Below are 16163 nucleotides of genomic sequence, written 5' to 3' on the forward strand. Positions count from 1 at the left end.
CAGTCAGGGAGCCTGGCTGGCTGCTCGGTACCTGCCTTTCCACCTGGCTGTGCTTCTGCTCACAAACCTGCTCAGAAACACACCTGCCAGGTGCAGCCCCCACGCGGGCCTTCCTGCTTCCTCCTTCCCGCTCCTCCGGCTTGAGTTCCGCAGACACGTCCTCCTGCCGGCACCGCTGGGCCCGGAGCCCCTGGGAGCCCCGGGAGCCCCTGGCTCCAGCCCTGAGGGCCGTGTGGTGCAGAGACAGGGCAAGCCGGCGGGCAGGAGCCGGAAGCGTTTCACAGTGTGTTCAGGAAAGCGGCCCAGGACGGTGAGGGTTTGACACCTGCCAGGTGAGGGTGTTTGGGCCGGAACTGGGCCCAGGTTCTGCAGGACGGGGCAGGGCAGGGCAGGGCCTGTGCGGGGCAAGGACAGGCCCGCTGGGGGCAGCTGCTGCGGGACCCAATCTCCCCCGTCTCTGCTTCGGGGTCCACCTGAGGGGGCGGGGGGAGAGGAGGGGGAAGGACAAGAGGAGCAGGAGGGGGAGGAGGCAATCCGAGTTTCCTCCCCAGGCGTTTGGCCCCTGGGCTCCGAGGACAGAGGCACGCGGGGCCCTCCTCAGGTCCTGCTTCTCGGGACCTTTTGTGCCCAGCGCTGTCCCCAGCGAACGGAGGCCATGGAGGGGAAGTCGCTCCCCGCACCAGCGGCACAGACAGGCGAACGCGCAGGAGCGGCGCCTGACACTGAACCCCAGGCCCGAGGGCTGGGCAGCACGACTCACCGCCTCCCCTTCTCAGAAAAGAGAGGAGAGGCCCCCTCTAGGCCAGGGGGGTGGAGGCAGGGACTGGGTATGTGGATGTAAACCCCCAGAGCTAGGCCTGCCGTTCACGCCACCCCACCTCCGTCTCTGCAGCAGCAGTTCACCCCGTTTATGATTCTCCGCCTCCTACCGTCTCCGGGCTGCCCGTGGATTTCACAATTCCAGAGAGCCCTCTGCTCTAACACAAGTGGGGGGCCCCCTTGAACCCCTGCCTCTGCCCACTTCCATGTCCTACCTCGTCACCCAGTGGGGGACCCAGTTCTCTCCTGGCACGGATTCCTCTCCCACTAGAGGGCGCCCCCGCGTGCCCAGCGGCAGGGCCGGGTGTGGCGGTGGGGAAGGAGGGCCTCCCTGAGGAGCCTGACCCGCCGTCTGCCTGTCCGGAACCTCTGCGTCAACCAGAAGCCAATCGTCCGCTCTGGCTCCGCACGGTCCCCGCCTGTGTCCAACCCCGGCCGGGCAGTGAGTCAACAGAGCAGGTGCCAGCCCCCAAAGGCTTGGACCTAGTCGGGCATGAAGATGGAAGGTGCCGCCCAGACGGCTCAGTGTCCTAGGAGCCAGGAGGTCACGGTTCGATTCCCTGTCAGGGCACCTGCCTGGGTGGCGGGCTCCATCCCCGGTGCGGGGCGTGCAGGAGGCAGCCGATCAATCACTCGTTCTCAGCATTGAGGTTTCCATCTCTCTCCCCCTCTCCCTTCCTCTCTGAAATCAATTCTTTTTTTAAAAAAAATCATAAAAAAAAAGATGGGCACGCACAGCATTTCAGACCAGGGACCAGCGTGACGCCATGGCCATGGCGGCGCCTGGAGAAGCCGGAGTCAGAGCTACCGTTTGCCCGCTGCTGCCGAGCGGCCGCCCGCTCTCCCGACGGCCTCCTGCTCCCACGGCAGCTCCCAAGGCCGTGGCGTCCTCACCCGCACCCGAGGCCCAGCGAGTGGAGGGCCAGGCAGCCCGGCTCCCAGCCCCGCAGGCCCTCGGGGAGGCCGGTCCCCGTGAGACGGGACACTTCACCTGACAGAGAGGATACTCCCCACGGAGGACACAGCCCCACGGAGCGCCGGGAACATTCTCCCGAGACATTTGCGGACAAGCAGACAGGAGGCCTCCGGCGGTACCTGTCACCTGGCCCCTGGCCCGGCTCTCGCTGGAACCACGCCGGCCGCCGTTGGAGGCTCTGGCCCGATGGCAGCAGCCTTCTCCGAGGGGCTGGGGAAGCTCTCGCTCTAGAGGGGTCACCCCCGCCCCTCTGCCCCCCCGGTGGGAGGAGGCCAAGACCCCTCAGCAATGAGCCCAACTTGACTTAGCGAGACGGCTCTGCTCACACCGGCTGCTCCAGGGACCTTGGGAAACAGAGGTCAGTCTCTCCCAAGGGCCTGGGGTCAGAGTTCAATGCTGGCTATGGAAGCAGGGCTCCCAGCGCCCGCGGGGGGCGGGGGGGCCAGGCTGGAGGCCCCAGCTTCAGCGCCGCACGGTCGGCAGCCTCAGGGAAACCAGGGGTTCTCAGCCAGGCTGCGCAGAGGGGGGCTCGAGCCTCGTGCACTGGCGCCGATGGAACGCCCGGGCCCCACAGGGCCCCTGAACCCCTAGAGGTGCGGCAGCTGAATTTGAAAACATTTCCTGGCCGTCACACGCTTCCCCCAAACCCGGGACTGGGTCCACCTGAATTCTACCTCCCAGTCCAGTCCGGTCGGTCGGACAGCTTCCCGCGGGTGGGGCCGGGAGAGCTAGCCCACAAGCCCCGCCCCCAGCAGACCGGAGGACTGACTGGTCTAGGTCCCCAGTGAATGGGGGCCCCGCCCCCAGCAGACCGGAGGACTGACTGGCCGGGTCCCGGGAACGGGGTGAGAGGCGCGGACCAGCCCCAGCCCCGGGGACCCTGCCTGCTTCGGTGGCCATCCCCTCCGTGCAGCAAAGCACTCGGACACCGCGCCAGGGAGACGTTTATTTGACACCGAGGATTAACATGGAGGTGCAGGTCCGTGGGAGCCTTCCCGTGGGCCTTCATTCGGTTCAGTCCCATCTCCAGAACCTGGCAATGGCCGAGCCCACGCCGCGGTGCCTCCACGGTCAGGGTCAGGGTCAGGGCCGCACAAACCCGCCGTGGCCAGGTGCGCCCCGTTGGGTAACTTGGTACAAAGACGGTTTTGACGACAGAAGCACAGGAGGCGGAGCCATGAAGCCACACCCCACGTTTCTGGAAAAGCACTTAGCATCGACCACGTCCCGTTCTCTGTTCGGGAAACTTCCTGTGATGACAGCTGCTGCTCCGCCGGCGAGACCAGCCTAAGAGCTCCCAGGCCCAGACGAAACCCTCACATGGGCCGGCCTCTCCGTGGTTCCGTCCTGCGAGGGAAAAGGGGGGCAAGGACACGTCCCCCTGTTGCAAGCCCTGTTCGGGGCAGGCTCTTTAAAGATGCGTCCTGCTTACAACACGACATTCTAACGTTGGTGGAGTGACAGGCGGCGGTCCGAGGGAGGCGGGCAGCATGTGGGGAGGGCCAGCTCCTACGCGAGGTGGGGGCTCCTTCGTAACAGACGATCCCACAGGGGGAGGCCGAGTAACGGACAGCGCTGGGCTGGTGGCTAATCACTTCCTTCCTGAATAGCCTGGGGGCACAGCGGTGCGCCGAGGGGCAGGCTCCGGGGTCCCCGCTGTCGAGCGCAGGGGTGCGGAAGGGAGAGGGGCAGGGACACGAGGACACAAGCATGTTCTATACGGAGCGGCACAGACGTGAACAGGACAGGTTGCTGCAGCTCCTGCTCCCCCGGGCTGCGCGCAGTGACCGTCCTGACCCATCAGAAGACGCGGTGCACATGCACTAGAGGCGCTGGGAGCAGAGTTTGAGCCGTCACATCCGTGAGCACGGAGAGTGGCCGGCGGACTGGGTGACACTGCGGATCCTGGAGACCAGGTCGCCCGTCCCGGAGCAGCCCTGGACCGCCCGCCCCGGTTAACCAGGCACCTGTAGGTTTGCAGGGAGGCGGGGGGTTCTAACTCCTCTCACCTCTGGCATCCTGGCTTCAGCGTCAGTCACCTGCTGAGCCCGCCCCCTCTGCCGGGTCCGGGCAGGTGGTCTGAGCCCGGGCCTAGCCCCACTTCTGGGAAGAAAGAGCGAGAGGCCCAGGCTGGTCACTCGCTCACCCTACCCCTGACGCCGCCTCCTCTTCCCCTGCTCCCCCAGGCACTCGCTCCCCCAGGGTTCTAGTCACCAGGGTTGATGAGCTGCCCCGCGAGGGTGGTGTGCGGTCACCCCGGGTTTGCCGAGAGGAGCCATCTTCCTACTGGCCACGGGCCCACGGGCCCGCCCCTCAGGACCTGCCCCCCACCCCTGCCCTCCGGCTCCTAGGAGACTTCCTTGTCTTGGACTCATCAACGCTGAGAACTGAGGATGCGCGAGGTGACGCCGCGCTACCAACGCCAAACCGGAGAGGCCGACGCCATCCCTGGCTCCACAGAGCTCCCGGCCAGCGGCCCCTCGGGCGTCCGCCTCCGCGTGGCCCAGAGCACATGACGGACGCGGAGGCTGAGCCGCAGGGCCTTTGGTGACGGAAGCACTAAGATCCCCGAGACGAAGATCTCGGAATCCAAGAAAAGGGGAGCTTTCACTTTGCAGCGAGTTCATGCAGAGGTGTGGGGGGCGCTCCTCGGTCACCAAGTGCCACAGCTGCAGTTCTCGGGGAGACCCCCCCCAAGTGGACACAGGACAGCAGGGTGGGGCCGAGGACTGGAATTCGACTTCCAGTGTGGACCCACTGAAGGCAGGGCCCCAACCAAAAATGTGTGCATGCATGAGCACACACATGCATGTACATGTATGTATGTGTGTATACGCCCCAGTGCCCGCCACTGTCGCTCTCAGGCTGTGAGGTGTTGCAAGGGCCAACGCTCAGCACGAGGCGAGGTCCTGTCGTCAGAGAAGGCCCACCGAGTGCTCAGTGGCCTTGGGTGAGTCTTTTCTAACGTGAACGCGGGACCACGTCACGGACACCGGGCGCGCAGTCCACCTGGCGGGTCCGACCCTCTTGTCCAGATTCGGCCGGTCTCCCTGGGGGACCGGTGGCAAGGTTTTCACAAAAGGCACAGTGTGAACCGTGGACGGGCCGGAGCAGCCAGGGGGACTGAGGCCAGGGCCGGAGTGGGGGGAGGAGGGGGCCGTGCCCAGCTGCTTTCCGTGGTCCTGCTGGGGGTGGGGACTGGGAGGGGACAGCCCGGACCCAAGAGGTGGCCGGACGGGCCGGGCGGAGCGGAGCGGCCACGGGGCATGCTGTGGAAAGAAAAGAAAGCAGGGCAAGCAGCTGCAGGCACGGTGTCCCTTTGGCCCGAAGACGCGGCCGCTCTGCGGCCCGGCCGAGCGCACGTTCACGGCCCGGCCTGTGGAGACCCGCAGACCGAAGGGTTTCTCCCGGGGCTCCTTAGGAATCTACAACACAAACAGAGAGAAAAGCTCCGTTAGAGGGGCCGAGGCCAGGGGCGGGCACACCGCACCGCCCAGGGGCGGGGCGGGGGCGGGAAAGGGGGCAGATTGGTTACCACCCGACACCACAGATAAGGAACTTTCACGGTTTGGTCTCCACGCTTTCCTCCAGAGAAGGATGGCGGCACCCACCCCCCAGCTCGTCTTCCCAACAAGCTCAGTTTCGAGAGAAGGAAGGTGCCCGGCCTCCCAGAACGAAGCCAGGAAGTGAGGCCCGGTTCTCAGACCGCGGGGCCCGGGCCTTTAGCGTCAAGTGCACAGTTTCTGGTGAAGAGGAGGCGTCTCGGATGCTTATCATAAACAGTGAAAGTTCTTCATCTCCAGGGGAGCAGAGAAACCAGACAGACTGAGCCCTCAGGTGCACGCAGGCGGAAGGGGCCAAGGGCGGAATGTTCAGGAAGGGACGGGGAGTTAACTGCGGGCGAGGCACAGCCACGCTCTCAGAAAGGCACACAGCACTGACAACACGGAGGAGGATCCGTTTATTAGAGAGGCGGGACGGGGTACAGCTGAGAGGAGCCAGACAGATTCTTTTCTTTCAGGGCGAGGAGAGAGAGAGACGGTCACGTGGGCCGCATTCAAACAACACTTACTCAGAACCCCAGTGTCTACAATAAACCGGAGCGGAGCAGCCGGCAGGGCCCTAGCTACCGACACAGTCCTCCGGCTTCCCCAGCGGTTACAAAAACAACAAGGTCATTAGGCAGCGGAATCACCAATAAAACAAACAGATAAAAAGAGCAAAACGTTAACACAACGCGTTCAAGTCACCCTCGCGGTTTTTAAGTTGCGTGTACACACGTGTTGGGGGAGGGCTCGTGGACGGACTTCACAGAACGCAGTTTCAAAAACAAAACCGGAAGAGCGGTCCGTCACCACCCAGGGGCCGGCGGCAGTTCCTCTAGTCTAAATATTTTGGCAATTTTTAAAGGGTCACATCGTAGACGCCACTCATGCACAGGGCGAGAGTGCAGACAGAGGGCGGCGGGGCGGGTGGGGGGCAGGGGGCGGGGTGCCGGGGCGGCGGGCCGGGTCTGTGAACGGGGAGGGAATGGCCTCTGCACCACGTGGGTAACAGAAGTGCCAAGGGAAGCGGGGAAAGCGTGACCAGACAAGCCGAGACTCGGCTGCTGGTGTTTGGACAGATAACCGGGGAAGAAAACAAAGTAAAACTCTGGGCGGGGAGGGACATTCCTGGTCCTGTGGGAGCCGTTTCAGGGAACGGAAACGACAAAGGGTCACTGTTGAGTCGATATCACATCCGTTCCTGGGCTATTGGTGCAGAGGGTACAACTTAATAATAGTAATTTATGCACCCAAACCGCTCCTCCCGAAAACCAACGGAGCTGTTTTCTGAACCCAATTTGCATACCACCAAAGGAAAAACTAACCAAACAAAAAAACAAAACCAAGGAGAAGCTCCCCGGATGCCACGCTTTTCAGGGCCGGCTTTTAAAAGGCTCATGTTCTTGCCCCATTTCAGACTTTCTCACTGTTGTGTTTGTTTTCTCCAGCAGCTCCTCGGCGGGAAATGAGGTTACAGACCCTCAGCCGTGACCTCCTGCCCGTGACCTCCTGCTGCTCCTGGAGCCCCAGCCCTGGCCTAAGCGGGGGCTGGTTTTCTCGCTGCCTTGCTTACCAGGGACGAGAACCGAGTCCCCGAGAGGGCTGGGCTCGGGCAGCGTGCCGTGATCGGTACAATCATTCTGAAGAAATTTGAATCGCAAAATTCTGTTTTAAAAAAATCAGGCTGCCCCATCGGTTTTCTGCCTTTGAGACTGTATTCCACTTGTGTCCCATCTGACCCCTGGGAGTCATTACCTAAAGGCGACTAAATCCCCCCTCGGTGGCCCACACCTCCCGCCGGGTCCTGGACTCCCACCCGGGGCGCCGCTGTGGCTTTAAAAATCAGCTCCCAGTTGACTTGAGCTTTTTAAAGGAGCCCTCGGTGTCGAGGCAAGGAGCTCCTCTCCCATGTAAAGGCGGGAAGGACACGAATCATTCCCAAAGCCGCACGGGAGGAGAACCTGGGCCAGCACCTTCGTGCGGAGCCGCTGGCAGCTGTCCTCCGTGACCGCAGGGTGGGTCCCGGAAATGGGCGCCAACCCTGGGCTTGGCACCGCCTGTGCACGTGACACTCTCGCCACCCGTCCTGCCAACTTCGAAATGCAAATCCCCATGTGACCCAGTTTCCTTGGAAGGTGGTGAGACTGTATGTGATTCTGGCTACAGTTAACTAGGTGAGGCCAGCTAGCCACCCTAAAACCATTCTTCAGTCAATCCACACGTTGGGGCTTAAAGATGCCAATGATTTCTTTAAATCCCCCCCTTTGAGAAGTGAGGTGCTGGGGTCTGTGTCTGTGTGGACACAGCCCCACCTGGGGAGGGTCAGCAGACCTCAGCTCCACTCGCCACACGCCCTCCGACGGGACCGAGCAGAGCGAAGCGCTGCTTTTACAGACGCTCCCCTAAAGGGCACTCGCAACGCGGACCGGCTGTCAACTTCCGAGGGGACGTCGGCAGTCGCCTGTAAAAATTAATGGGGGTCCTGGCCGGTGTTGCTTGCTGGTTAGCGTCGGCCCACACACCAGAGGGTCTCAGGTTCGATTCCTGGTCAAGGGCATGTACCTGGGTTGTAGGTTCCCTCCCCACCCCTGGTTGGAGTGTGTGCAACCAGTCCATCTCTCTCTCTCTCTCTCTCTCTTTTTTCTCCCTCCCTCCCTTCCATTTTCTCTGAAAAGCAATGGGAAAAAAATATCCTCAGGTGAGGATTAACAAATAAACAAACAAAAAAAACCAACTGGGTAAATTGACCAAACTTTTCCAGATCTCAACTGCTTGTTTGGACATAATAGGATAATCGTGATGATCTAACAGTGGCCTTAACCAGGTTTAGGTAAGATTACACACTTTTGATACCAATAAATGAATCTTCTACTTGCTTTTTTATTCAAGGAGGAGCTTTTATGTGAATGGCTGTGAAATGTAACCAACTAGCATAGTTCAATTTACTAAGTTACAGAATGTAACCGTCTATGGTGGTTCCATTGGTGGCAGACACTAGATACGAATGAGAGGGCTGAACCTGCTGTGCCCCGGGGTGTGGCCTTTGAAACTGGGAACTAGTGATTAGAAGCTAGAAGGCAACTTTTTTGTTGTTATCTACAGATGCTGCCGGAAGGAGACGTGTTTACCCGACTTCCAGTGACACAGCTGTAAACTGGCAGTTGGCAGCTTTCCACATAAAATGCCATCAGCAAGCGAAACTCAGTACTAGTCAAAACTAGCCAAGGAATCCGGAGCGGTCCCCGCGCCCTCGCGGGCGGGGCCGGGCTCGGCGGGCGGGCTCGGCGGCCAGGCTTTTGAAGAACTGCCCGGAACAGTCACAGTTGTGGGGAGAAACACTCCAATTGCTTTTAAACAGTTTTTGTAAAAAGCTGTATTAAATATAAGTCTTAGCACCTTTGGCATTTTTGTCCAAATAGACTTCGACGTATGACGTGGGGACATAGCCCTCTTCGTCTTCGTTTCTCCGAATGCGGGTCCACCCGTCCCCCTTGTCTTCCTCTATGACGTACAGCGTTTCTCCTTCAGCTACTGAGATGGTTCCTTCATTCTGACCTGAAACAAGATCAGAACACGTGAGGTTTCTGGGCAAACAGGAGCGTGGCCAGGAAACGGGTGAAAGCAGAGGCGGGTCCGCAGATGCCCGGCCCTGCCCCGTCCAACAGGGCGAGGAGCGAGGCCTCCCACCTGGCCAGGCCGCAGGGACTTTGCCAGAGTTAACCTCTGTCCTCTCCGCTCCTCTCCCTCCCTCTCGGGTGGAAGTACTCCCCCCCGCACCCCCCCCCACCGGTCTGGCTGTGTCCTGAGTGAAGGCTCCCTCTCCGGCCCAGCACACCTGCTCCTAGTGTCCTGAAATCTGAACACGACAGACGGACCTGGTTCACGGCTGCTCCCTCTTCCCGGACCCCCTCCTCTCCCGCTTCAGCGCACCTCCCTCGTCCCTCAGGCCTCATCTTTGATTTCCTCCCGCTTGGCTCCCACTTGCAATCAGCCAGGAGTCTGAGCAGCGTGTTAACGGCGGCATCTCTGCGTCCGTTCCTCAATCGAGGCTCCCAAGGCCGATCGCTAAGCTAATTTCCGCGCCCGCCACCTCTGCCCGACAGCACGCGGAAAGGCGCCTTGTTCAGGGCGGTCAGTAGGGAACGGGGGTGGTCAGACATGAGGAGACATTGGGAACAGCTAACCCGGTCCTTCGCTTTCTTGTCTTGTCACAATGAAAATGCACGTATGCCGGGGCTTCCCCGACTCACCTGCACTCCGCCTCCCGCAGCTCCCTCGTCACCGTCCGCAGACGCTGGGTCAGGGTTCCCCAGTTCCCAACAGCCGACAGCCAGCTTCCTTCCCAACCACCGCCCTGTTCTAACTGCTCCCCCACACACGCCCGGCCCTGCCCCATGCGGTGATGACAGCCAACGCCCAGGTCCAGCTCGGTCGGGCAAGGTCTCGCCCAAATCCTCTCAATACGTCCTCAGTGTTTGCCGCCTAAAATCCAAATGTGTCCTTTGCTCTCCCCCACCCCCATGGGCACTGCCTACCTCTGTCTTACATTCCTCTCCGACCACCTGACACCTGGGCTCCACCACACGGCCCCACGCCCGATGCCCTGCAGCCCAGAGTTCGCTAAACTCCCGTGAGAAGTGCCGCAGCCCCCCCCCCCCCCCCCCCCCCCCCGTGCAGCCCACCTGTCTGTGCCCCTCCCGGATGCTGAAGCTGCCCTCCCAGGCCTGGTCCCCCGTGCCTCCCTCGTCTGTGCCCCTCCCAGATGCTGAAGCTGCCCTCCCAGGCCTGGTCCCCTGTGCCTCCCTCGTCTGTGCCCCTCCCGGATGCTGAAGCTGCCCTCCCAGGCCTGGTCCCCTGTGCCTCCCTCGTCTGTGCCCCTCCCGGAGGCTGAAGCTGCCTCCTAGACACAGCTCCGCTTTGTCCTCCGGGTTGGACGCCGCACCACGCTGCCTGCATCCCACCCCCTGGGGAGTGTTCTCGGGACGGGAGCTCTGTAAATGTTGGACGGATGCAGGAAGTAACCATGACTCCTACTCTCTGCTGCAATTACGGTAAGCCCCACGCAGGCTGCTCAGTTACAGGGACCAAAAGGCAAAATACACAGCCAGCAGCCCGACGGTGACAACACTCTCCGCAGGACAGAGGGCGGGGAGGAAGGTCTGGGGCTTAGCAGAAAGGCGGCCACAGGCAGGGCAGGCGCTGACAGCTCGGGGGGCGTGGGGAACTCGGGCCGCGGAGCGTTACCGTCGAAGGTGTAGAGCGCTTTGCACGTCCCGATGGCGGGCAGCGGCTCCTCGTCGTCAAACTCGTCGTCGAAGTCCGTGGCCAGCACCTTCACCTCGCTCTCCTGGCTCTGCTCCTCCGTGTAACTGCCATCCGGGCTGCTCAAGAAGGAAAGCGCACAGCAACTATAGCGCCCGAGCCGGAGGACGCCGCCCGCCGCCCGCCCGCCCGCCCGCGGTGCGGCCCGGTGCTGGCAACCGAGACCATCTTAACTGGTCCCCGGGGAGCCAGAAGCCGGTCCCCGTGGAGCCAGAGCCGGTCCCCGTGGAGCCAGATCCGGTCCCCGTGGAGCCAGAAGCCGGTCCCCCATGGAGCCAGATCCGGTCCCCGTGGAGCCAGAAGCCGGTCCCCGTGGAGCCAGAAGCCGGTCCCCGTGGAGCCAGAAGCCGGTCCCCGTGGAGCCAGATCCGGTCCCCGTGGAGCCAGAGGCCGCGGGAGAGCACAGGCCCTCCTCACGGAGGCGCTGCGATCTGCGCTGAGGCTCCGTCGGGATGGGGAAGCCGAGGGCAGGGCGGCGCGGATACTGTACCTCTCCCGGGCCTGCGCGCAGTTGTTGACGGCCGGGGCGGGCTGGGCGTCGTACAGTCCGCTCTGCCTGCGCTGCTCGCCGCGGGCCGGGAGCCTGCCTTCCACCTCCGCCAGCCAGGCCTGGAACAAGAGCCACGAGAGACCGGCTGAGGCCCCCCCGCCCCCCCAGAACCTGGAGGCCCCGGCTCGGCGGCTCTGGGCAGAGGCTGATGGAGAGGGACGGGGGCAGGGCCCCGCATAACGGACTCGAAGGCCGCGGCTCCGTCCCTTCCAAGGAGCGGAAGTGGAAAGAACATATGTCGGCAGCTGCCCCCGCGGGGCAGGGGGCCTGGACCCTGTCCAACCCCTGGGCTGCGAACAGCTGTGTGACTTGGGATAAGTCACTTCTAGCTCCTTCTGTTCCCAAACCTCGGTGACCCTGCGGTCACACTGGGAAGCATGAGGAGCTGCCAGGCTTGAGCACCGACTCAGTGTGAAAGCCACACCTCGCTTTCCCGCGGTTTTCCAGGAGTGTCCTTTTTCACAGCGAAGAAGCGTGTCCACAGGACGTCAGAGCGGACATTTGAACTAGTTCCCGTTCACGAGGCAAAAGAACACAAATGGCCAGAAACGGACAATTCCAGGTTCTAAACACGCAAACCTCCATCACGGATTGACAGGTTCTAGAAACAATGAAAACCCACATCGGACCCCTCACTGACAGGCAGAGCCGATTCGATTGGAAGGATCCGTTCTTATGTTTCCATGCTCTGAGGTCTTCAATTTGGGGGCAGAAAAAAGAAGGCTTTTTCCCCGGAGAGGGTCCTCTCCCGCTGAGACACGCACTGCGGTGTTTTCCGAGGCCAGTGATTCCTGCTCGTTTGTGTTTCCTGCCGGTTTTCGTCTAGAACCCTGGGGTGCCGGGTCCTCTGAAGGAGCAGCACAATCAACCCGCCGCCTTCCTGATTTTCCGGGACGGCGGGTCCGTTCCCAGTTACACTCTGGCAACGTGAGATGCAGAACAAACTTAACCACGTAAATGAAAAACGACACGGTATCCAAACAACTCGCCCTCCAAGGTGGCAGTAAAGGGACACAGGAAACCGGAAAGTGCTGGGAGGCAGAGCGCTCGGGGGACAGTGCATTCCCTTTGCCACAGCTCACGACACCCGGAATTCCCAGGGGCGTGTGTCCCCGCGAGAAAATGCTGGCTTCTGTCCCGCAGGCGGCTCACAACACCCATCCCTTCTGCTTCCCTTTTCCCGACAACAGCTTTTTCTGTCTTCTTTTTGTTTAAGGTGTCTTTCTTCTTTTCTTCTTTTCTTTCTTTCTTCTTTCTTTCTTTCTTTCTTTCTTTCTTTCTTTCTTTCTTTCTATTTTTAATAATTCTTTATTGCTGCAAGTATTACAGATGTCCCCTTTCCCCCCATTGAGCCCCTCCAGCTCCCCCTCCCCACGCCTTCACACCCTACTGTCTGTGGCCATGGGCCATGCATATATGCATGCAAGGTCTCTGGTTGATGACCTCCCACCCACCCTCCCAACAGCCTCTTCATACCTCAAACTTCTGGGCCTCGAGCCGCAGCTTGTCTATGTTTTGGATGACTTCCGTTAGCTTGTGGTCCAGACTGGCTGGGTCTCCCATCTGCGGGTTCTTCAGGTACACGTCTTTCATCTTGGTGATGGCCTCTCTGGAAAAAGCGAGCAGACAGAGGGGGAGGCTGATGCCACCAGCCAGTCACGTTCTCCGAGCACCCTGGAAACCACGTGACTGGGAGCCGGGCTGGGAGTGTGGGTGGGGAGGGAACATCGGGGTCAGCACCCCTGAAACGTCTCCTTAGGCAGGAGCCCTGCTCCCTGGGAGCGTATCCTCCAGAGGCCGATGTTAACACTCCAGCGGCCTTCCCGGGAGGGGCGCCCCTGGTCTGCAGCGAGTAAGACGTAGAAATCAATCCAGACAAAACCCAAACACTTCCACGCGCGGGTGCTCCTGCAAACCGAAGCTGCCCGGCCTCTGGGGTGCTGCGGGCTGCAAGATGCTCACGTCACGAGGAAGCCCGGCTAGTCGCCTCGGAAATGTTCTTTACACTATTTCAACTCTTAAGACATGGAACCCAGCCCGGCCGGCATGGCTCGGTGGCTGAGCGTCGACCCATAAACCAGGAGGTGACTGTTGGATTCCCGGTCAGGGCACATGCCCAGGTTGTGGGCTTGATCCCCAGTGGGGGGCCTGCAGGAGGCAGCCCATCAATGATTCTCTCTCATCACTGATGTTTCTCTCTCTCTCTCCCTCTCCCTTCCTCTCTGAAATCAATACAAATATTTTTTAAAAGGAATGGAACCCACAGTTGGTATCCATGGCAGGTGGGCCTCAGGGCCTCGAAGCGGCATTCTGTGGACCCCACACCTTCCTGAGACCGTGTTTGGAGCCCTCACCGCAGCCTGCGCGAGGCCTAGACGCGCACGCATGCTCGGGCTCGGGCTCTGTCCAGCACCGAAGAGCCGGGGAACTTGGACGCTGGCTTGGGGGGCTCTCAGTGGGGCTTGAGCGGTTAGAGGTTCAGAGCAATGAGAAATCTAAGCCAATGATATGAGACGAACAAACCAAACTATTCTGAGCCATGGGAAACAGCTTAGCTGAAATACAGAAATAGCAGGAAGAGAATTTCCACGGCCCTCACCACCCCCCGGCCCGCTTCCTCGAAGCTCCGCCCGTATCCTGCAGGCCCCATGGGCTTCTGGGAACCGCCTTCTCCCCCCCCACCCCCCCACCCCCCGACTCCGGCACCAAGGCCGCCTCCCCAGTGGAGCCCTCGGCCCGATGCACCGCCAGCCCCTGACTGGCTCTCCTTCCTTTTCCTTCACAGCACGTGCCATTCCCAACATTACATAATTTGCTTATTGCTTACTGTCTGTTTCTTCCCACTAGAAAATGGGGAGCCGCTACAGTGGGGCCTGGAGCAGCGCCTCCCCAGAGCAAGGACACACTGACGCCCCTAGGACTGGGGTGTGTCTAAGACACACTGTGATTTGTCTTCCAGACACCATCTGTGCGCTCCCTACAAAGATGAGAAGGCCAACTGTGACTTACCGTGAAGTAGGAAGACACGGACATTTGGGACCCAAAGCTAGGATGTGGGGGCAAGGAGAGGGTGGGGTCAGGCCACTTTTCTCATCCTCGTTTGTATAAAGAAGTTCACCTACGCTCTAACTCACGATAAAAGAGATAATCCTGTGTAGTTTGTTCCCCAAACTCAGAAGAAAACCTGCCGATAAAAGCATCCCCAGTTTGTAACAAAGCAGCCCCGTGGGCCGGCAACACGCGCCTGAGTGAGCGCTTCTGTGAAAATCCAGGCTGGGACTTCCCGTCGTTCCAGACCGCACTCGGATCTCTTAACGACCCATATCCCACATCGGTCCACTCTACCTTTGATCCATCTCCTTCTGAATTTCCTTATTTAACTCGTCCACCTTCTGTTGGAGCTTTTTCCTTCTCTGTTCGGGCGGGAGGTTGCTGAAGTCCTCGGGCGCCGCGCCCTGCAGACCAAACAGAAATACGCCAGGAGAGGCCGGTGGGCCTCCTTGAACACAGCGGGGCGGCGGCGGCCGGCGGGGCGGCCCCCAGACACCAGGCGGCCCCCAGACACCAGGCGTGCGGGCGCTCATGAAGTAAACCCAGCCCGTTCCCACCACCAGCCGAGCGGAATCGGCGCATGCAGACCAGTCCCCAAGCCGCTGCGCTCCGAGGCCCGGCCACTCCCAAAGGCAAGAGCGATGCTGCAGGAGGGGCGGGCGAAGCAACCGCTCGGACTCGGGGAGAATCCAGACAAGTCTGAGACGGACCTCCTCTTTGTCTCAGTGTCGGTGGCCACACTGACGTTGAAGGCCGTTTCAAGTTCGGGTTTCTTCACGGAAAACAGGGCCTGTCGCAGGCACTGCTCCCCGAGTCTGAGCACTGCTTCCCATCTCTCCCCAGGCCCAGGCCGAGGCCAAAAGTCCCCATCCCCGAAAAGTGGCATGGACAGCGAGTTCCTCAGAGAATGTGGGGGAAAAGGTTAAAAAAAAACAACAACAAAAAAAACCCTCCCCTCCCCCCATGCACTCTTGGCCCTCTGCCTCTGGAGGTCTGGACACGCTCTGGGTAACCTCGGGACATTCCTCAGAACCAGCCGCCTGCAGGGTGTGGGACCGGCCTCAGCTGCTCCCCTCCATCTGAGCATATTTTCGTCTATTGATTCCCTCTCAAAACAACCGCTACCTTTCCTCTGTGCATGCGATTAAAGTGGAAAACCAACAGCGAGCGTCTAGACTCACACACGCTCGCTTGTTAGAAGCTCGGTGATGGTTATCAAGTTCTTTCACTTAAACGGGGCAATTTTCATAAAGAAAGAGAAGTTTATTCGATGACCAGGGCTCAGCCAAGGGATTTAGACAAGAGATTTTCCTTTGGAACCAATCACACCAAGGCGAGGCTGGCTTGGGGAGTGGGTGGGAAAGAAGGGACCCGGATAATGTCACTCTGAGTCGAGCTGGGTCTGCCAAGCGCCGTGCACGGGGGCTTGTGACCCGGGTTCCTAGGCTGCTTGTGCTGAACTCCAGGCCGCGGGCTGCAAGTGTGTGACTTGGCAAACAGTACGGCACCAGGGCCACACAAAGGCTAGCGTTCTCAAAGCCGTGTGTGTGCGTGTGTGTGTGTGTGTGTGTGTGTGTGTGTGAGAGAGAGGCGGGTGGGGTGGGGGGAGTAATAAGATGTAAGACCACAATGGACGTGACTTCCCTAATGCCAAACCAAGGATTCCATTCGCCTCTAAAACTAAAGCGAAGCAAACTAATGTCCAGTATGAAAACAGACCGCCCTGCTATTACACCTGAAACCCTGCTTTTCAATTTGCGCGATTCCATCGCTTCCGCGAGCTCAGCGGCTTGTGCTCGGGCCGAGTTTACGTAAAGCAAATCAGCGCGTGATCTAGAAGCGAGGTTTGCGCTGTTTGCTCTGTCTTGTTCCTCAACAAAACACAGTGTGGGATCCACGG

At 60.4% G+C, this 16163-nt stretch overlaps 1 protein-coding gene across 11 annotated transcripts in view; it reads right to left on the reverse strand.

Moving 5' to 3' along the window:
* Positions 1 to 2727: 2727 nt before the first annotated feature.
* FNBP1 (formin binding protein 1) overlaps positions 2728 to 16163 on the reverse strand; it is a 101843-nt gene continuing 88407 nt past the window's right edge. For 5 of the 11 annotated variants that reach the window (XM_054727688.1, XM_054727686.1, XM_054727684.1 and 2 more), the window contains 5 exons: positions 14558 to 14667; positions 12689 to 12821; positions 11153 to 11271; positions 10585 to 10724; positions 8201 to 8895 (listed from right to left, as the gene is read on the reverse strand). In XM_054727688.1, the coding sequence (XP_054583663.1) occupies positions 8717 to 8895; positions 10585 to 10724; positions 11153 to 11271; positions 12689 to 12821; positions 14558 to 14667 (681 nt within the window). In that variant the 3' untranslated portion in view covers positions 8201 to 8716. Of the gene's footprint in view, positions 5221 to 8200; positions 8896 to 10584; positions 10725 to 11152; positions 11272 to 12688; positions 12822 to 14557; positions 14668 to 16163 lie in introns of those variants that run through there. The other 6 variants (XM_054727687.1, XM_054727685.1, XM_054727683.1 and 3 more) reach the window with 2 other exon arrangements.

This window comes from Eptesicus fuscus, chromosome 15 (assembly GCF_027574615.1).
Source record: "Eptesicus fuscus isolate TK198812 chromosome 15, DD_ASM_mEF_20220401, whole genome shotgun sequence".
Taxonomy (NCBI): domain Eukaryota; kingdom Metazoa; phylum Chordata; class Mammalia; order Chiroptera; family Vespertilionidae; genus Eptesicus; species Eptesicus fuscus.